The sequence below is a fragment of the Hirundo rustica genome, chromosome 12, assembly GCF_015227805.2.
Source record: "Hirundo rustica isolate bHirRus1 chromosome 12, bHirRus1.pri.v3, whole genome shotgun sequence".
In the NCBI taxonomy this organism is placed as follows: Eukaryota; Metazoa; Chordata; class Aves; order Passeriformes; family Hirundinidae; genus Hirundo; species Hirundo rustica.
Window position 1 is genome coordinate 2,132,226 of NC_053461.1, and position 22,289 is coordinate 2,154,514.

The 22,289-nt window shown below is 36.8% G+C and overlaps 1 protein-coding gene across 1 annotated transcript in view; it reads left to right on the forward strand.

Moving 5' to 3' along the window:
- The window catches only part of ERC2 (ELKS/RAB6-interacting/CAST family member 2), a 425,106-nt gene that overhangs the window by 118,284 nt on the left and 284,533 nt on the right, over nucleotides 1-22,289 (forward strand). The window contains exon 8 of the mRNA XM_058422224.1: nucleotides 2,785-2,952. Coding sequence (XP_058278207.1) covers nucleotides 2,785-2,952 — 168 coding nt within the window. The remainder of the gene's footprint in view (nucleotides 1-2,784; nucleotides 2,953-22,289) is intronic.

The following is a 22,289-nucleotide window of genomic DNA, read 5'->3' on the forward strand; positions in this document are numbered from 1 at the left end:
ACTTTAGGGAAGGAGAAAATGACTGACATAACTGATGTTCCCTTAAACCTCCACATTGCATTTCTGTGAATAGAAAATCAATCTACACACCCAAGACCACACACAGTATGAGCTGTCTGTTCCCCCTTCCAGGCTGGCACTGGCTCAAAGTTCTGCCTCCACTTCCAGAATGGCTCCTTGCTGTGAATGTTAGTTTGGGGATGATATACTTATTGCATTGAAATACTTCATGGTGTAGGTGGATTTTTGAATTGAAGTGCTCTGCTGTATCAGTCTCAAGATGAGGAGATGTAAGAAACCAAATATGTACTTGGCAGACTTTTTTCTGCCACCTAAGGCTCTGGCGGACGTGCTGCACTCTTTCCTTCTCAACTCTTACACTGTCCTTGTGTGACATGGGGTTGATGGGATTGAGATTCTTTGGCCGTTTTCCAGTGCAACTGAAGCTGCACTTTGGTTATGCTTTAAAGACTTTGTCTGAAGCTAAAGCAGGGTTTAAGTCTGAGAAGCTGGAGTGGACAGGAGCTCTGCTCCTGTTTCCCACACAGGTTGTCACTCTGGGCATTTAGAGCCATTTGCTCATCTTCTCCATCCTCCTTGTGCTCCCAACTTTTATTGCCTAAAATTCCACTCCCCCATTCCTGAGTTGAATCTAGAGAGCCATGCAGAGAGAGTGTGTGGGAAGAAATTTGTGAAGGAGAGAGAATTGTGTGCTCGGCTCTTGGGCTGGGGACTGGATGGGCAGACAAGAAAAGATTATAGACTCAGACACTGCCGGGTTCAGCCAAGCAGGACAGAACTGCATCAGAGCTGTGGAAGCTGCTGTGTTTTCCCAGCCACAGGGGAATGGTGTCAGTGCTTTGTTTATCTGGGGATCTAATCACCTCCAGCTCCCTTGACTTGAAGCTTTAGGCTTCTGCCTCGTGGCAGCTGGAAAATGAGCCCGGCAGTGCCTGATGGGGAGAGCGGCGTTTGGAGAGCTGCTCCAAGGTCCTGATGAGCTGCTCAGCTGCAGCTGAAAGGCCCAACAGAGATTGCTGTGATTTGACTTCAAGGATTGCTTTCAGATGTGAAGCAAATAAGTGATTAAGTATAAAGAAGATGTGGTAATGAGATTCAGATGAGGTCTTTTATGTTCGTAAAAAAAGGTCTGAAAGCTTGCTGCTACTATTTCTTGTTTTCTAATTAAAAAAACTAATCTTTGAATCCCTTACTGCACACTGCTTACAAACTGAGAGATCCTCTTACTGTAATATTGTAAAAAAGCCTTTAAAATAAAATAAATCCAGTGGAATATAAATCTTTTCCCAGTGTATGGAAAGGCAATGAGCCATTTTAAAAGCAGGAAGAACATGCATTTTGAGATCCAATAGATCATCTAAATTGGTCCCAAACCAAATTTTAAAGTGGCATTGAAAATATTTTTGCTTTGAATAAATTTAGTGTTACAAAACTCAGAATATACATGAATATAGATTTGCTGATTGTTTTGCACTTTGATAATATTCCGACTAACTAGGGAACAAATTGCTTAATAGAGAAGACCCTTTCTGACTGTTCCATATGCAGAACTTAAAAATTCGAAGCCTCTATTTATGCCTTTTGTTTCTTCCATCTAGCTTTTTAATATGAATTAACCTTATTCATATCCAGGAAATATAAACTTTAAACTCTTATTTTTTATATTCTAAAATTTGTATGTTTGAAATTTGGATTAGTGAATATAATATTTCTCATTTGCCTGACTGCCTGCAGTTCTCTTGTAGATGGAGCATTGTTCTAAATTGCCACATCATACATTTTCAATCCAAACTTTGACTTCTCAGTGGTGAACCTTGCAGCCAAGGAAAGCCTGTGAATCCAGTTAATGTGAACACCTCATGGTTCAGAGGTGCAGAAAATGCCTCTTTTCAAGGAAACCTGTCTCTGTAACAATAAATGATTGCACTCCCTTTATCTTAGTTCTCTACTTACTAGGATGTTTATTTGCACCGACTGAATCTCATGGGTATATGGTTTCTTGTTTTATTTACAAGTAAGCTTTCAATAATATTGAGCTTACAGTGAAAAAAAGTCTTGGTTTTCAAAAACTTCATATATGATGAAATCTGTTCTTTACTCCCAACTATTCCCCACCCACCAGTATTATAAGCTGGGAGCTGCTCAGCAATTCATTTGTAGCTGCTTTTCTGAACCAGAACATGTAAACAGTGGAAGTGTTCCTGAAGGCACCAATGCAAAGCCGGTGTGATTCTTGTAGTAATGATGGTTAAAGACAAACACATTCTCTTTCTTTAATGAATTGACATCTCTGCTATCTTATTACTGTTTGAATTGCCTTAAGAGAATAACAAATTCGCATATTGAATATTTACACAGCAAGACATGAGAAAGTCAAGGGTGCTTAACAGATTCTGGGCTGTTGAAATTCTTTTGCGTTTTGTTTTTTCTTCTTTTTAGTGTTTGGTGTTTGGTTTTTTTTTTGACCCACCAGGTATATACGCAGAGCATTTTGCTTAGGAAAATCCTTGCATATCCCTTGTTTTGTTTGGTGGGGATTTGTGCTTACTACAGAGAAACAGTCAGACCCATTTGGTAAGAGACTTGTGAAATACACACAACTGGAGAAAAGTGTAACAAGCAAAACCATGTCTCAGAGGTCAGTTTGGAAAATTACATAAGAGGGAAATGAAACATTTCTTAAGTGAGAATAAAAGAGTATTAGTAAAGAATATGCTAATGATCTATACTGAACCCTAAATATGTTTGATTTACTTACTGTAGGTTGATGCCTTGCGGTTACGATTGGAAGAAAAAGAAACCTTTCTGAATAAAAAAACAAAACAACTTCAAGACCTCACAGAAGAGAAAGGAACCCTTGCTGGAGAAATTCGAGATATGAAAGACATGTTGGAAGTAAAAGAAAGAAAAATTAATGTCCTTCAGAAAAAGGTAAGGTCACTGATGAAAGGATATATTGTAAAACTTTTGAGGCATATTTAAAGGAAATGCTTCTGTTTCTTAAAGTGTATTACTTTTAATATATTAAAAAAGAGGCAGAGAGTCTGTAATAGTAAAATTCTCTAATATAAAATGTCTTACTGTTATCCATGGATACATTTTTGTAGTATCATATAATATATATATTATATCAGAAAAATATTAGATGCTGCAGTTGTCACAAAGTTATTGGAGTTAAGAAAAGTACTAAAAATCCTGATAAAACTTCTTATCCCTCAACATAAGGGATTCTGGTATCCTTATGAATACTGATTAATACTCTTTCCAAATAATGTAAACAAAATGTGTGGTCCTGCTAAAGGATTTGGGATTGCATTTTTAGCCTGAAGGACTTTCTTGGGGGAGAGGAGGGGAATGGAGAAGGAACCTAAATTAATTCAGTTATCTGCTTTCCCTGTGGTATAAAGACATTAAGAAGGAAGGCTCCCTTCTAATTTTCCACAAATTTAACTAACTGCATTTGCTCTCTTTGGAAGTTGGATTCAATCATTACAGTTTCCACTAGGGGAGTGGGGAGAGAATTTCCTGCAGAGGCATCTCTGCAAGGGTTCTGTATACAGTAGTAGAGTGTTCATATCCATGTCCTTTTTCTCACACTCACAGAAATATTTATGCCACCAGGTGTATACTGTTTGTGTCCTGCGTGTCACTGTTTGCCATATAGAGATGCACTTGTGAACATACAGAGAAATGGAGGAAAAGTTCCTGGCATCACCTGTATTTTACTGTTCTCCCCTCCTTTTACGGCCACTCAAAGAATGTCTACTCCTCCTTACTCTGTTATTATGTAGGTAGTTCACGTTACTGTGGTTTTCCTCTAGGATTCATACAGGGTTCACATGGTTTAGTTGTGCTTCTGTCTGCAGTTGCTTAAGCATTGAATTTAAAAAGTCAAGTTCTTATTTTCCAGAAACTGAGAGGGCTGCTTTTTCAGGCCTGGGAAATAAGGCCTATCAAAGCTGGAATATAAGTACTCATCTGCTTTAATCCCATTTCTGAATATTTGCCTTGTTGGCAATGCTGGTCACGTAAAAGAAAGCAAACTTCAAGGCTTTTATCCTGAATGCTAACTAGTTTTTCTTGAGCATTCAGAAGAATAGAATAAATCTTATTGTTTGCATTCAAAAAAACCAACAACAACAACCAACCAAACAACAACAACAACAAAAAACCCACCAAATCCCCCCCCACCAAAAAAACCCCTAAAACCCCACAAACAAACTCAAACCCCCTGAGCAAACCAACAATTTTGAATTTCTCGTGTACTTAAATCTTGAAGAAGCAGGTCAGTAAGAGGAATGTGCATTCAGTGGTGAAATTTTTGTGATGAGTAACTATCACAGAGCTATCAGCACTATCTGTCCTGGCTTTGTCCTCAGAAATATGCAGCATGACACTTTTCCTCTCTTTAATAAATCATGCCCATTTTATTAGGGTGTGCAGATGGCCTTGCATCTTTTGCACTTGCTTCTTAATGGGCATAATCATTCTCAAACTGTACTCTCCCTCCACTAGACCATGGAGTGAAATATGTCATAGCCTCATGGGACAAAGAGATAAATCCTGCTAACAGCTGGGTGGAAAATTGGAGCTAGTATCAAACTGATTTTTTTAAATCTGGAAGTAGCACTTCCAGTGGCATTTTCTATTTTGGAGGTTTTTATTTCCTTTTGTTAGGGGACTTGTGAAGTTCAGTTTTAATGCTACGGGCTAAATACTGGGTTTACTTAGGGAAGAATGATTTTTGATGATTACTTAAAAAAAAAGCAAAGGATATTATGTTTGCAGCACATAAGTTGTATAGATTTGCTTCTCTGAAACATTTTTAATAGCCACATTCTTTTAATGTCTAGATGTTAGCATGCCCAAAAATACTAATGCCAGATTGTCATAATAACATTATTTTCTTTATAGGAGAGGAACGTTGTATTTGGAAAATACATTTCTAAAATTACCCTTAGGTCACATTTTCAGATTTGGATCTTTATTTTACTTGTGTTTCTCTTCCAATATCCCGTCACAGATCATTTGACTAAAGAGAAATTTGATTAAAATATTGTCCTGCTCTGCTCGCCCCTCATTTAAGTAAATCTGGGGTATGATGCTATAAATGATCATTTCAGTGTTTACTTTTCATGTGCCTGGTGTACAGTTTTGAAGTAGAAAATGCTGTCTGTCACCAATGCCAACCAAGACTATTACATTCATCTAGGAAAAAAACCCCAATCTACTTGTCTGGCTAACCCAAGTGTTCAGCTCCATTTTGGCCGTGTTTATTAGATCATGACTTCTCATGTTTAGTGTCCTTGGCAGCAGATGAAATCTCACGATACTTGAATGCAGAAGGGAAGGTGTTGTGTGTCTATTTTGTTTTTCAAGAAGCTTTCCTGGCATTAGTGCCTTTCAGTTCTAGATAACTTTACTCCCACCAGATGAAGTTGTGGCTCAGGGCATTCATGCCTTGTACAGTCCATGTGTTCTGCCAAAGGCGAGGGGAGCACAGCTCCTTTTGGAGCACGGGCAGATTGTTTGTTTGGTCGTGTGTTGATTCAGAAATATGTTGGACTATGTATAGTACTAATTCCTAGCAATGTAGTATTGTTATTGCAGTATTTTTGAACAGACCCTTTTCCAGAGTGTAGTAGTGGATGCTTTAAGAGAAAGATTGTTTTCTTTCAAGTTTTGACAACATGCCTGTCCAATTGCAAGCGTAACTAAGAATAAATTTTGATAGAAAAGTATCTACTCTAATTATAGTGATTTTATCCTTTTTTTTAATCTAATTATAATTTTATCTTTTACTCCTTTCTGGATTGCACATGACTTCTGCTTTCCTCCAGTTTTTTGCTCCTCATCTGAACTTTTGGTCACATCTTCCAGTATTGATTTCACTTTGGGATGGCAGCCAGACATGTCTTTGTTGAGCATTTAGAAACTTGTTCTCATTGTGCACATGTATGTGGAGAATTCAGGGAGTGGAAAGCAGGATGGACCATTTCCCATGACACTCAGGAGGTGGAATAATGACTGGGCCTCACAATGGATTTCCCTATTTTTACATATCCTTCCTCATCCAGGACTGCTCTGGTTCTGCTTACTCTCCTGAAGAGCCTTCTGAAAATGAAGGATGTGCTCCTAGTTCTTCCAGGTTCTGTTTGGACATCATATTCTTCTGACTGTAATATCATAGTGCTTGCTCCCATTTTCTTCTTTCTACTCAGGACTAAATTTTATACCCTTATATTTTTGTTTGCTTTTGACATGAGACTGGTGAATAATCAGTTACGTTCCTGCCTTTAGCCTTTAGTGCAGGATAAATGGTTACACCTCTCTCTGCTCAGCCTGAAGTACCTCACTCAGCCTAAAATAACATTTGTTTTAATGGTTGTATTCAAGTAACTGAAGAAGGAAGAATTTTTGTATAGTGCCTAAAAATATTTCTGTCAGTAATAACCTGAAAGTGAGTAGGAAGGAATATGTAACTTGGAAATATGTAATTTCTAATCTATATTCCTTCTCTTATATACATTATCTGCTCTATGGGAAAAAAGTACAGAGGAAACAAAACCAGACTGTGAAAAACTCCCTTGGGAAACTGGAGCAGTTCCTTCTCTTTTCTGGATAACTGACACTGGGAGAGCAGGACAGGTTCTGTTGAGTGCTCCCTACCAAAGGTGTGGAAGAATCAAACTCAGAACAGCTGCAGTGAGGCCTATGGGATGCCACAGGAATGAACACAGGGTAACAAGATGCAGGAAAATTTACGGGCTAGATAAGGATCTGATGGTGCGTTGTCCTTCCGTGCAGAAATTTGGGTGTAATTTTTGACCAAATTGAAAAACTGCTGCACTGTTCAGTATAATTTGCAGGCTTAAGGGAGGCCCAGCACTGGAGCAGCATGTGTTTAGAGGATTTGGATCAAGGTAGATTGGCATGGAGTAATAATAAACTTATGTCAATGTCAGAGGTGCAATATTACTTAATATTTCTTTCTTTTAGAACCTTTGGCACCACTGTTCCATTTTAGTGCCAGTAAAGTTGGGTATGCTGTTTTAATAGCCTTGTTTAACCTGGCAAAGCTAGTCTTACACCTCATATCTGTCAGTTTAGCATGCAGAGGGGCAGACCTCAGAAATCTTTATGTATTTCTTACCAGAACGTTCCAGTTCTATGAATGTGGCCGAGTTGTAGGCTGGAGGGCAAAAGTGCTGAACTGGATGACGTCCCTTTTTGCTCTCAAATTTCACCTTTTGTACAGTAGGTAGAAGTGGAGTGTTTTGTCCTCTAGGAATCTACAGATACTTAAAACTCCAATTATATATTCTGAAGTAGGAGTCTCAGTGATGAGAACAGTAGCTGTCGAGACAAGAACAGTGTACAAGGTGTAGACCTGGATCATATTAGGACAACAGCTTGTGGAAATTCTTTTGTGGGGACTATCATAAAAGAACGCTGGCTAAAAGGGGGCTAATATAATATTCTACCTTGACTTGCTGCATAACTTCTCATGTAAAATGTTATAGTTTCCATCTTTAATAGTTTAAGCTATGTGATTGATGAAGTGCTACACGACTAAGGGCATTAACCTACCAGCTAATTAACATTTGTAGGGAATGTCATTAAGTCTTAGTTCTCATGTATTATAATTGGAATATCTATCTGGAGTGGCTGGATTACGCACTTTAGGTCATATTGTCCAGGTTGTGTCAAACTGTGTTGCACAATTAGCTGGATGCATTGCTGTTGGCTGTCTCCTAAAAAAGAGGAAATGTACATGTGGTCAGGTTAGGAGTGATTGGTGTAAACAAAGGATTCCTACTCTTGGGCTGAGAAATTTGCATCAGTATTATTGCTTGATGCGGGCTACAAGTAGAACCTGCAAACACGCTGCTGATAGAAGATGCCATTGGATTTTTTTTTTCCCATGGTTTAACCAGCTGGAAGCATGTTTTTGTATTCCTGGGAAGGGATCAAGGCATGACAAGGGACATTTTTTATTAACTATGTCAAATTCTATCAGAACACTGTAAATAGGCTGTTATGTCAGCTGGCGTTTTGCAATCACAAATCAGAGATCTATTTTATTTCTGACAAATTCTGAATGAGTTATTCTGAAAAACAGATCAATGTTCTGATTGTAGATTTCAGATGTTAAAAAAAAAATAGGAAGTCTTTCTGGTGTAGCATGAAACTTTTGATGCTGCAAAGCTGCTACAGTGACTATAAACTTTTGTATTTAAAAATTAAGTCTGTAATAGTATACGTCCATTTTAAGAGTACAGTGTTCAGTGTACAGAGTATGAGAAAATTGTACTTTGTTGGCTGCTTAGGCTTGTAGCTTTGCCAAATCATGGTGTGTTTTTCAGAGCAGTCTGAAAGTGAACTAAATATAGTCAATTGTTCATCCAGGGTGGTGGTGTTACTGATACCAATACACTTTCAGAAAAATGTGCCCTCAAGGATTCTGTATAATCAAATACAACTTTGGGACTGTTTAGTAAACACAAATCCCCCTTAAGCCTAACCAGAACAGCTGTTGGGATGCTCTCAACCTGTACACAGCGACACTGAGAACAATGCCGTTAAGATAATTTCATTTTTCTTTAGCCTAATTTCCCGTTCTTTCTAACGCATTATGCTACTGAGCTTTTACAGTTTATTAAAGATCACTAGAAATATGTCACCTAATATACACTCATTTATGAATGTTCATCTGGCCTAAAACCATAGTTATGAGTCTAGGTAAATCCTTGCACATTGAAATTCAGGATCATTATAAACATTTCCAGCCTTTGCTTGAATGGGTTGTCCTTTCCAATGAATTTGGGACCCACTGACTCTAGAAGCCCAGGATTTTGTTGTTCTCCCCTTCTCTATTCTCCATGACCTGCCTGCTACTGCTGTTCTTTTTCAAGCCTACCCTTCAAAAGGAGATGGGTTACACACTTCTGCTTACTGGCCTGTTTGAAAATAAGCACTTACCTTTGTAGGAGAAAATCACTGAATTCCTCAAATAGTTCCACGAGATTACAAAATTTAAAAACTTTTATGCAATGCCAGTTCTGGAAACGTGGTAATTTTTGAGTATCAGGTGTATTGTAAATCACAGACTCTCAAGTAAGAGGAAATATTGACTGCAGTTTTCTACACCACAATAATAGGTTATTGTAGATCAAGTTATATTAGCTGGTTGTGCAAGGACTCCTCATGTGATGAAGAGAATGGGATCGTTGAACCCTCAGGTTGTTCACAGAGTTCACAAGTGCTCCTGGACACATTTGTCATATGCAAAGTGGGACTGAGCCTAATGAGGCACTTACATAAGGGTTTCACACTGCTGGTGTGACACCAGTGCTTCTGGGGAGGGAGGAAGCTGCCCTTCAGCTCTGAAATGTCAATACTAATTAACAAAGTTATCTTTAAATAAGATACTTAGTTTTATTCGTGCTGAGAAAACAGCCTACTCACATGCTGGGAATTTTAAGCTGTGTGAAGAGTAATATTTTCTTTTTAACGGAGTTGGGGGAGATTTCTTTTGAAGTGTGAAAGAGCTCAGTTATGTGTAGTGTGACTGGGCAAAAGGGAAGTAGAAGTTAATGTATTTTGGAGGTTCAGTAGACCATAAAATAATTATTTAGGGAAGTTGATGGGTACCTATACGTCTGAAAAAGAATCAGGGAAAATCAGAATTGTTTAGGGGAAAAATATCTTTTCTTGGAAGAAATGAAGTTTCTTTCCAGAAAAATTTAATAGAAGTCTACTGATTGGAATTAAAAATTATAAGGGAGAGTTTTATAAGTGTAATAAATTATTTTACATAGAGTGGTATCCTGCTGTCATGACTCACTTAGAATTTTTAGCTGCCGACTGAGGGTGTATTCATGTGATTCCCTGCTCTTGGAACTGCATCTTTGAGTGGAAGCTTGGCTATTTCCCCACTGTCTCAACATGAGAGCTGCTTTCATACCTGCCAGCAGTTTAGCGCTGAATCCTTGACAACTCATTGAAATGACACAAAATCAGATCCCCCAAGAAGCAGCGCGTGGAACAAAGTATTGCACAAGCCCAAAAGACTTGTATGTCTTATTGTATGCTGATGTTTTCCTTGGAAACTCTTTCAGGGTCCATGCTCCAGGTGGGTGATTTATGGCAGGGAGGAAGGAGGTTGGGTGGCTTCTCAGTGACTGACTGTGACTTGACATTGGCTTCAGTGACTGACACAGACATTGATGCGGGGGATTCACAGGGTTAGGCAGATCTTAAATCATAATTTTATGAAATGTTCCTTAGGAAAATAAGTGAATCAGCTTGTTAATTATATGCAGTAACCTCTGTGAGAAGACAATTTTAAATCTTAAGTGATTCAGGAATGATACATTTTATGTATGATTTCATCTGATAGATTAAATTTTTTAGTCTGATGTGCAAATATTCAGCAATACAGTGACTGAATAACTTACTAATGAGGATAAACCATCCTTGCCTAATCCTGAAATAAATAGATCCCAATGCCCTTGTTCACCTGCTTGCAAAGATAGGCAGTTACAATTGATCTTCAGCTTTACCTAATGTATATCCAAGTTTGTTACAGCTGGAAATGAAAAAGAAACCTTTCCTACTAAATAGAAAAGAAGTAGGGTTATGCATTAGCTGTTGGGTTTTAGCAATTTGTAGTATATCAAAATTCTACTCTTTTGTTGGCATAAACTCAACCACCCAAATTTACACATTGCTGGAGCTCTTGATATTGACAGCTCTGCTTTCTGGGTGGTATTGCATTGCTGTCCCTCTGACTGAGCACTCTGGGACTAGAGACTCTAATACCTCAGTAAACTGGGTATTTAATCACATTTGGAAAAGCATCACCCTTCACCTTTGAGTGGAGCTGTTACTGGCTTTATGAAAACGTGAAGTTCAAAGACTCAGGAGTATGCATGTAGATAAGTTTAATGGTAACAATAAATGAGAATTGTTATCTTCATACTTCTCCCTTTGTATTATTGTTACCAGATGTGGCCGGAGCTAGTGGTGCCGATTTGGTCAGATTGCTTTGATAATTTTCTTCTTGCCAAGCAGTATGTATTTCTTGGTGGGAGAATCAGCAGTGGTATGCTTGAATATGAGCAGAGTAAGTCCAACTTTAGAAGGAATCTGAATCTAATTCACTTCCTTCTAACACACCTGACTTTAATTTTTAACGCCCAGCCAGGCACAGTGCTAAGATCAAAGTGAAACAAAGAGAAGGGAGTAAAGCAATTCTTGGAAAGTAAAAAAGAAAAATGGCATAACGTTGTGTAATCTTTCATATATGAAAGAAATATTTGGCTTATTTACCATTCATTTAAGAATAAATCTGCAATAAATTTGCCAAAGGTAATTATGCCAGCAACCCCCCTTACTTATCAGGGAGAAAAATCATGCCCACCATATTTATTGCCTAAGAGATGCCTTAATTTGGCAGCAGAAATCTGCATTAATATCCCCAGAAAGGCACAGTGTCCTTTATTGCTCTGTGCTTAACCCCATGCCAAAGTGACTGTACACCATGGGAACATCTGCGTGCTGCTCTCTGTAGAGCCTGCTGCTGATTTTGAGGGAGAAGCTGCTGAAGGTCCACAGGAATCTGTCAAGTCTTCATCTTAAAGCTTTTTTGACAGACAGGATTGGGGGGGGGTGGTGGTTAAATTTGAGTGAAGTACCTGCTGTGTCCTATCCCAAAATCTTAATTCATGGTTAAATCTGAGACTTTGTTGTATCTGTTAAGGGAACCATAAATAATTTGATTTGAGTGTTTATTTAATAAAAAATCTCAAAGACTTTTGAGATTTTTTGAATGTTGGAAGGATAGTAAACAGCTGATCAAATGGGAAGGACTTCAAAGTACAGATTAGAATATTGTAATAGAAAAGAGGAGTTTGCTAATTTAGTTGCAAAAGAGGTCACCCCTGTAAACTGTCCTTGGGAGCTTTTCTTGTTTTAGAATTACAGTAATTTCTTGCATGACATTTTGTGTTCATCGGTTCTGACTGTTTGCACACGTTAACTGTTACTGATTTCTATGTACTGTCAATTTACGAAATGTAACAATTCATCCTCTGTCTTGAAATTTGTGGATTGCAGCACCTTCCACAAGTCCTTATATAAATACCCTCCTTTGGGGAGGGGGAAGGAGATGCACCCATGGATAGGTAGCTCTTTTCTGTCTCTGACTGTTCTGTAGCATTGAACAGATGCTACAACAACTGATCTTGTCGTCATTCAATCCAAACTGTCAGTAGCATTTACCATCTGAATGGGAGACACTGAAAATAGAATTGTCAGACTATTGTAGCTTCTCTGTTAAGTGATACTCAAGTTTTCTGGAGCATTTGACAGTTAAAATTAGGTGCGTGTTCTTCAAGAGAAAGCCTGACAAAAATTAATTGGTAATAATTCCAATGCTTGCCAAAGTGCAGAGATAGTAAATCTGTGTAATATATTCTACAGTCTGTAATACATTGATACAGATATAACCTCTAAAGGACTTCCAAGTGTTCTTAACTTCAAGATCCTAACTCACCACTCTTGTGAGGGTTTTATCCAGTGTCTGTCAAACCCCACCATGCAGAGGGGCACGAGGAGTGACATGAAGCTCAGTGGGAGAGAACTGCATCTGATAGTTGCTGAAACTTCACATTATCCAGCAAAGAAGCATAAATCCAAGAAAAAAACTGATGTATTTTGGTATAGTATGAATATGTCCCTGACATTGCAGCAGCAGGTTACTTCTAAATGCATCTTCAGGATTTTCCTGTAAGAGCCAAAGGGACAATGAGTGTTCTTAGGTTCTTTCATCAAAGCTTTTACAATAAATAAAAAACTGAAGGAAGCCAACTGGATAAGGATGACTAAATTGATTAACAAATTGTAGACATTAAAGTCCTAAAGAAAAACTGATTCAGAGAGCAAACTACTTCTGTCATAGGTGTACTTTATAAAAATTTTCCTTTATTTTTGTGTAGTTGATGGTATTAGAATAAGCTTAAGTTTCACATACCAGCTGGCTGGTTTTGAGGAGATAAAAGATAAAAGAACTTCAGTAATTTTTTTTTAAAGGACATTTTTCATACCAAAAGCAAACTATCTTAAATGCAAAACCATATCAGATTACAGATTACTTTCTATTCAGACATTTCCATAAAAGCATTGCTGTCTTACCTTTGCTGCTGTAGAGAAATTGAACTGTTCAGCAGATGTTGGTTAAAGACATCCAAGTCGCTGTGTTTAACATTTCAGTTTAAGTTTAGTGGTGCTTTGATAGTTTATATGTAGAAAGACTATGTCTGGCCTGCAGCAACTAATGGTGAAATGCAATATGTGCATTGTCTTTAGTGAAAATATTGAATTACATCTCATGGTAACAAGAATCCGCGTTCTCTGATGAACATTTTGAACACTTCAACTCTTAATGGGTCTAAACCTCTGTACATTGACCATACGTTAATTTAGAATGTTATAGAAAAGGCATCTTTAAATAAGGGGGCAGAGACCTATTATCCTTCTGCAAAAGCTTTTCTTTCATGTAGATGTATTCTACTGTCCCTTATATGTGAATATAGATGGTTTCTGTAACCAAGGAGCTAAAAGGAAACTTTCCAGTTGGAAGAATATTATTTTTTTCTGATTAATTACTGCCTAACCATTTCAGCTTTGCTGCTCTGAGGGTTTTTTCCTACTTTTTACCACTGGTAATTCAGGAAACTCATATAAAATGATACCATGTGAAACTGGACTCTCCATTACAATGTTTTAAATGCAATTTCTAAGGCCAGGATGTTCTTATAGTAGAAATCAACATAGCTGTATTGAATTCCTATATCCATTATTTATAGTAGTGAGGGGGGCAGGGCTGTTGTTTTTACTTCCAGTGTAAGTTTTTTTGCCATTACAAATTCTTTTAATTTTTTTTCATTTAAGATTAATTTCAATTTTTAGGGCATCCCTCTTCCCTTTTCAACCTTTCTGCCCCTTTATGCCTTAATTTGAGAATAAAGTAGTGTAAAGTTTAATATTTTTCCTCTCTTGATGCTGTATTATTAAGCAGAGTAATTTATAAGAAAACTGGAAAATAAGAGAATATGGGAAATCTCAAGAAAATTTGTAAGAGTGTGGAAAGAGATATGTAATTAAGCTAAATAAGACTGAGCTGTTTTAAAGCACCATATTTGCAATGTTTTTCCCTTCAGGTGTGAAATGCCTGTGATTTACAAGTTCCATGCAACTAGTTTATGGTTTCAAATCAGGAGCAGTACATTAATCTGGAAGTTTCTCAGTTAATGAAAGTATACTGGGATTTCTCTGTGTTCTGAAACAATCAAATAAGACTAACGTTATCTGTTGAGTGAATCAACTATCTATACTTTTGAAGTCTTTGTACCAAATATGTTTAATATCATCACACAGTTCTGGGTTAAAGGGATGTTGTGAAACTGTTCATATAAGGAGACATAAAATTACAATTATAATGTAATTTATGGTCAGGTGTTCTGACAAAATTAGTTGTAGCATGTTACAATTAGGCATTTGCTGTTTTTGGAATTGTGTATGATTTGTCCTTTGGAGCAGTGTGATGATGTTTGAATGTGCACTTATTTTGCTTTTGTCTAGACTCTTGTATCTTTTATAGCTTTGCATTGGAATCAAAACTACAGGAGTTGTTTAAATGGGAAATGTATTGAGTTTCAAATTCAAACCTTACAAAGCATGTTAAATATCTCTTTAAACTTTCCAGTAAAGGAAATAAAGGTATTCTTTCCTTTCAATCTGGCCGGTGATTTAAAGAGTAACCTTAAGCCATCAATAGAAATATATAGTGGTGTTAGTAAAAATAAAACAGATATTTTGAAAGTATTACAGTGCACGTGTGCATCAACTAAAATATGAAAAATAAGCAAGAAAAAACTGGGATACTGCAAATTATCATAGAGTTTAAATTTGGTGTTAATTCCTTAACTCGATTGCTTACATCAAGTATATGGTGTTTCAGTGGAGCAGTGACTTTCTAGATTTGAAATATTTTATTATAAATCATAATTCTGAATTGAATGTAAAAAAAAAAAAAATCCAAGAGAGCAAGAATACCAATGAAAAAAATACTTAAGGTAATAAAAAAAGTTATTGAAGTTGGTTGAAGAGCGATCAAAAAGAATAAAAATGACTGCAGTTGAGAGGGGCTTATTTGAGGTGAGAAGGCAGACTTTTATCTCAGATATAACTTTATTCAACATTCTAATTTAGAAAATATTCTTCAGTGTTTCAATTAGGGAAAAAAAAAAACCCCAAGTACCTTTGAATGCAGATGAAGAAAAGGTGATGACTAGCCCAAAAAGAAATTTGGAGTGTTAATGCCAGGAGGCTTAAGGCAATGATTAATACAGTTTTGAAAAGTATTTCAAATGGGATGTGGTAGTGAAAATTGCCAATATTCTGTCTGCAGAAATAATGAGTAGTAGAGCAAAAGACGATAACTGCTCTCTAAATGACTTTTGTGTCATCCCACCTGAAAAACCATGTGTGATTTCAGACATCTTGTGGTCAGAAGAAGGATGGAAATGTGGAAGTGTCAGACAAGAAGAATGGTTAGGAACCTGTCAGGTTTGGGTATCTGTCTAAAGTCAGTAGAGCTTAGTTTTTTATTTTAACATTCTGAAGGTATAAATATCACAAATGAGGATAAATTATTTTGGACAGTGTAAATCTTAGAAAATGAGTAGCATGAAATCAGATTGACAAGGTCATCTATTAAGTGATTGGATAGCCTTCAGATGGGAAAGGAAATTCAATTATCATAGGTTTTTCATTGCTGGGTAGCGTAGACAGTCCTGGAAAGGATCTTAGGGTATTATAGTATGTTCCACTGCCCACAAGCAGGATTTGAAGGAGATTCTTACAGTGAATGAAAACATTGCTTTTTCTCTAGGGATTAAGTCAGGCTTCGAGCCTTTCCACATCACAACCTGCTCAACCTTTTCACTTTGAAATGAAGCAGTTTGTAAAGTTTCTGCCTGTTATTCAAAACTCAAGGTTATGGCTCTTTTCTGTAATGGAAATATTTTTTTTCTGGATGTCTCTCTGTTTTTCTATCTTAATAATTTTCCAAAGGATATAAAATAACTATATTACTCTTTAATAACTATTTTTATTTTAATAATATGTTATAAAGTGAAATAAATTAAAAGTAAGGTAATATGCCTTTTAGTGTTTTTCTTGTAATACTTTGGATATCGAAACTAAATCTGCTTTCAGAACAGACTAGTCATCTCTTTCACAGTTTATGTTGGTTTTCCTTTTCTATACATATATTTCCCTTTATATACTTCTGTATTTTAAAGCACAGCGCACACCCTACACCTTTTGTTACTCCTTGTTCTTGTCCAGCCTTTTGATTTCTCGCCGTTCATTGCTCTGGAAAACTTCTCGAGCTACTGTCGAACTGGCTCCTACCCTCTTTCTGCAGCCTCTTGAGGTGCCTATTCTTACTCTATTTCTTTTGTAGCTTCCCTTTTCAGTGTTCCCTGTTGGCCAACACTTGTCTATACAACTTGTCAGCCCCCTCTCTCTTCTCACCGTCTGTTAACTTTTCTTATGAGATGTGCTGTAACTTTTCAATCTGGGCAGGGGCCCCCAAATCTTCCCAATTGATACAAACATTGTAGGAATGACAAGATACGCACTAAAAATCACATTCAACCTCAATGATCTGTATTAATAGTATAAGAATGTGAAAGCAGCTTTTTTGTCCATGTGAATTTGCATTACTCGATATTAAACCAGATGTACTTCTCTCACTGGCATATGACATAGTGTAATAGTTTTTCATGGAAAGTCTTCTTTAAAAATTTTTGTGTAAGCCAATGTAGCCTATTTTATAGGCATGTACACCAAACAGCACATAACTGGCCACGGGTAAAATACCACCAGATGTTTTCAAGCACCAGAAAGGTATTGCTGAGAAAAAAGGTTTGATGTTTCATGTTCAACTTTGACAAGTAGTTCAGGGGCTCTCAATGTGCAAATTGGGCTAGACATCAAAAAAATTTCAGTAGTCAGCCTGTAACTCAAAATATTGTGAGATGTAGGTACCCAACCAACCCAGCTTGAAAATCTGGCCCTCATATATACAGACAGACATTATAAGAAGCATTAGCTTGTTAAAAATGAATGTCTGCCTCCTCTTGTCGTAAATAGAATGATGTGTTAGTCTATTTTGTATTTCTGTATTTACTGTCTGGAAAATACCGATTGCATTCTGAATTACATCACAGTAAATACATATAATGAGAGCAAAAGTTTTTCAATGGCTGTCTCACAAGATTGTGAGTCCTGCTTAGAAGAGTCCAAGAGTCAAGCTGTTTTGTTCAGAGAATTTATTGGCCCCCGAGGAGAAGGAGACAGAGACTGAGTATTTCCAGATACACTAGTGGATATTATCAGCCCAGGCTTCTTTTGGCTAGCTTCCTGGTGAAGGTTAATTTTAGCATTAAGTTCCAGCTCTTTCTCAGCTGGAGTCTGGCAACAGAAGCCAAGCTTTCAGTCCAGGAGCTCCTTTCTGTGTGACAGCCTTCTCCTCTCTTGGCTCATTTGCCCACTGACCTGCTTTTATAGCCCTGTAAAAGTATCAGTTGACTTGAGGGCAGAGCTCTTCCCTAAGCAGCCCTGGGGGAGTTTTCTTCTGCTCTCTGTATGAAAACTCAGCGCACACCTCTTCTTTCTTAATGCTTGTTGATTCCTCTGAATCCTTCCTGTACCTGTACCTTTGAATCCTGTATTATGGAAGGATCTAGAATCTTGCAGTAAGTAAAAAATGGATGAATTATTTCCTTCAGTGACTGCACAATAAAACAAACACTAATGCTTGTTTTGGAAGAAGAAAGATAGATACTTACCACTTTCAATCTCTGTTTTTAGTTGCATTTGCTTCTATTTATCGATGCAATGGGATGCTCTCGGTTTCTATGGGTACATGAGACAGTAGACTGATGTTTCCAATTATGGAAAAAAGACAGTTTTTTTAAGTCACATATAACAGGTACTGACCAGAGAATATAACCACAAATCCCAGTAAATGACATATATTTTTCCCTACTGATCAACTGTTCATAGGTTCTTTTCCTTCTTTATATACATTTTTTTTTCCTCTCTCCAAAATGACTTGGTATATGTATTTTCTATTTAGGCAAACTTCAAATCCAATTGGATTTTTTTATATACTGTAATAATACTTTATGCTTCTGTACTGTGCTGTTTTCCCTGAGATTTCTCTAATCCTCAGCTGATGCATTTAACAAACTGAATCATACGGAACGAATAATGACGTGGGAAATAGTTGTGTGTTATGTGAGTAGATCTTTGGATTCCACCACAGACTTACTTGCTTTCCTTAGCATACTCTGGGAGAGTTTAATTACTGTGTAACAGCTGTTTAGAAGCTTGATAATCAACATAAATTTCCTGTCTTCATTAATATAGTTTTTTTTGTATTTGTAGCTTTACAGCTATACTGTGGTGGATGTGTTGAGTGGAGTGTCAAATGGATGGATAGTCAGAGTGCATGTAGGGGACTAAACTGTTTATAGCAAGAATGTCTTCTGGATCTTAAAATATTCCTCTGTTCCTAAATTGCTTACCCCTTGGGATGGAGATTTGTTGTGAGAAAATGAGGCATTTTTAGTAAAATACAATATAAAAGCAACTCTAAGTGCTGTTCAGGTGGCAGAACCCCACAGTTATGATTCTGCTGTCAGTGTTAATTACTTCATCATACTTCATAATTTTATACCTTTCCCTTCTTTTTTGCCTGTTCAATTTCCTTCAGTTAATTCCATGAAAATTCCCATGTCCAGTAATCAGCATGTGTGTAAACTTGCTTTTTCTTGCCGTGTATTTTCTTTATATTTGATTGCTACAACAGCTTTAGCGTTCAATTAGACACCAATTAGAATTTGAAGCCTAATTTTGCTTAAACACCGTGTAAACTAACATCCTCCTGGCCCAAAGCTCTTGCGATTTCTTTAGAGATAAATTGCATGTAAAAGTCATCAACTTCAAAGGAAGGAAAAAGGAAGATGCTGGTTCTGCATTGAATAAAATGGACGCTATCATGTGGTTAGAACATGATCGTTTACATATATAGAATACAGGTATAAAATTAATGATCAAGCAAAAAAGTTTTTATTAATCTGATCAGCTGTGTGATCCTATCAGCAAAAATATTCATTTGAAGAAGTAAAAAAATGTGTTGTATTGAATTTCTATACCTCTGGGGAAAAACAGTGCAAGTGTACATCAGGAAAAAAGCTCTGATTATAATTTTTTTTTTTTCTTCTGCTTTCCTATTCTGGTTTTATGTATATTTCTGTTTTTTAAGCTTGTCAGGTAAAGCCAGATTCTGCAGGATTATTCTCTTCCTGCTGGGATTAGGCTGGGAAGGTGGCAGTGGGGTGATTACCAGCTCATGCCGCTGCTCTGTTCCCTTGTCATCGAGTTGATGTGAGGGCTGATGTCTGAAGCAGCACTTGCTCCTTCAGCCTCTTTGTGACAGTCACTTTACAGCTGCCCTGTGGCACTCTGAATTGTCCTTCTCAAGGCAGTTTGAGGTTAAGTCTTCAGGCAGATCAATCACTTTTTGTGGGAACCTAGCAGATCAGCTGAACTGGAGACCGCTTTTTCCTTGGGCACACAGCGTATCCATAATTGGAGATGTTCTTTTACATAACTTAAAGGGCTATGTAACGTTTATGGACAGCTTTAAAAAATACCTTTACTGTCTCTGATTTGGTAATCCAGTAGGATTGAGCTGGCCATATGCTTTGGGCCATCTAGAACCTCTGGTGTTGAAGAAAACCTCGTGGGACAAAATGATATAAGAATATAGAGCTAAAAAGTACTATTGAGCCATGATTGCTGTTGTACTCTGAAGTAAATAATGCTGCTGTATTACTTCAGTTTGGAAAATTTAAATTTGCAAGGTAGTAACAGGAAGGCACTTTGGAAATATTTAAACTTGAGAACATATTGTGCGATAGGCAGCTATCAGGAAGAAGTATTACTCTTTTAAGACATAATCAAGCACTCTAGTGGATATTGGATCTGCCTATGGAATCCAAGACTGTTTTATCATGTCATTGTAAGATTAACAAACTTTTTTCCAGTTACATAGTCAAGCCAAAGACTAGTACAAGTCTTTCAGTTTAATGAACATATCCAGTTGCATGCATCAACCCCCTATTTTAGAATATTTTAAGGAGTTTTATATTATAGGACTTTTTTTTTAACATAATATATATTTTAATTTTTAGAATTTAAAAACATCTGATATTTTACTTTTGAAAAAAATATTCCAAGTTAATGCTGGCCCATCTGCCTACTTAAAAGGCAGAAAAACAAAGTGAAAGTTGCTGGCCCTTGTTGAGGAAGCACTTTTGGGGCAGTTTCTTTCAAGTACCAAGGCAATCTGCTACGTCAAACTGTTGAAGGAGAAGTTGTCCTTCCAGGGGCTCTTTTTATTATTAGAAAATCTGCTTAAACTAAGAACTGCATTTAGGTGGTATTGTGACTTTAAGGAAAGTTTTGTCTCTTACTCCATAGGCTGAAACTTCGAATAGCTGCTGTAAAACCTGTTAATTTTCAAGTATTTTGGCTGATATGCACACCACTCAGTAAGAAATCCTTGCTAAAAGTCAATAGTGCTCTCCAAAAATGATACCTGTGTATTAAGTCTACTCTTACTACTTAGGTTGTAATATTTTTACAGTCATGGTAAGGTAATGTAATTTCATTTTTTCCTGACTGTTTTGTTACAAATTAAGCACGCGCGCATCCACACGCACCAAAAGAGACATCGGGATGTCTGTAGACATCTATTTTTCTGAGTCACTACTAAAGCTGGATTCATGTTCTGGGACATCTTGAGATGTTTCTGGAAAGGACCATATATGAGCCAGAATATTTACCATGAGTTTTACTAATTAAAATAAATTATGTGTAAGTAGCCATTTAGTTTTATGTTTGAACTATGCCTGTTTTTTTTTTTTTTTTTTCTTGTTTTTTTTTTTCCCTGTTTTGATTAATAGCTACATTACTTTTGTATTTTGTTATCTGTGTCTGTAAGGCAGAAGCTGAAGTCAGAAAATGAATACTAAGTTTTAAAGTAGTCATAGATAACGCTTATGTTGGATTAATGCTGCCTATTAAATCCCTTTTTCTTGTAGTGCCATTGCCTGTTTAAAGTAGACTATAACAGTACTTGGAAATTGTTTAATAGGATTTACTTTCTTAAAATACAAAGTTTTTTGTGGTTTTTTTTAGTAATGCTTACTGAAACAGAACAAAAGTTCTGTTTTCTCTCCTAGGTTTCAATTCTAAATTTATGTTGAGCTAAACTTAAATTATTGATCTACTTCACTGGAATTGACATGGTCTGTGCTTCAATATGAACTAAATCTCAAGGACACCTGCCTATAGAAATTTAGAACAGAGCAAAATGAACTTTCGGAGTAAAAAACCCATTGCTACGAAATACTTATTGTCTGAGTTATTTAGAACTCAAATACAGAGCAGAGAGGAAAATACTTGCAGCTGAGTTTAAATATATGGCTTTATGGTTTCATGAGGTAGGCCCAAGAAGTCTTAGGTAATTTCTCACTTACAGGTTCTTAAATTCTCTTTAATGCGTATCTCTGAAGGCAAATTGTTACAGCATGGAACATTTTCTTTGATTATATAATTTTCTTGCAAGTTCCATAGTATAGTACCTTAATTTTGACAATGAAAGGATTTTTCTTTTGAGAACTTGGGTTACTGGAGAATTTTAAAGCCTGTCTGCGGGTGAGATTTAATTTAATCCCTTGAGTATTTAATAAGCATTCCTGAGACTGTTGCCAAAAGGTGACAAGATTAGCATTTGAGGTTTATTGACAGGATGCCTCATAGGAAAGACATTTATCTGTAAGGATATTGTTTTAGAAGAAGGAATAAAGTCTGGGTTAAGCCCTGGGAATATACACACTTTCTGAAATACAGAAAGAATGGAGCAGATTCTTTTCATCCTGGCACAGGGACTTAGCAGTTTACAGAGGCAGGAGATAGATGTTGACAAAACTTCACAGCAAATAACTTTCTATCAGAACAAAAATATAAGTACTTGAGGATTAAGGGGGTCTTAGCAGTCCCTGCCATAAACTGAACTTGCTCAAAAGTCATGCTCAAAAGTAAACTTGCATGCTCTAAAG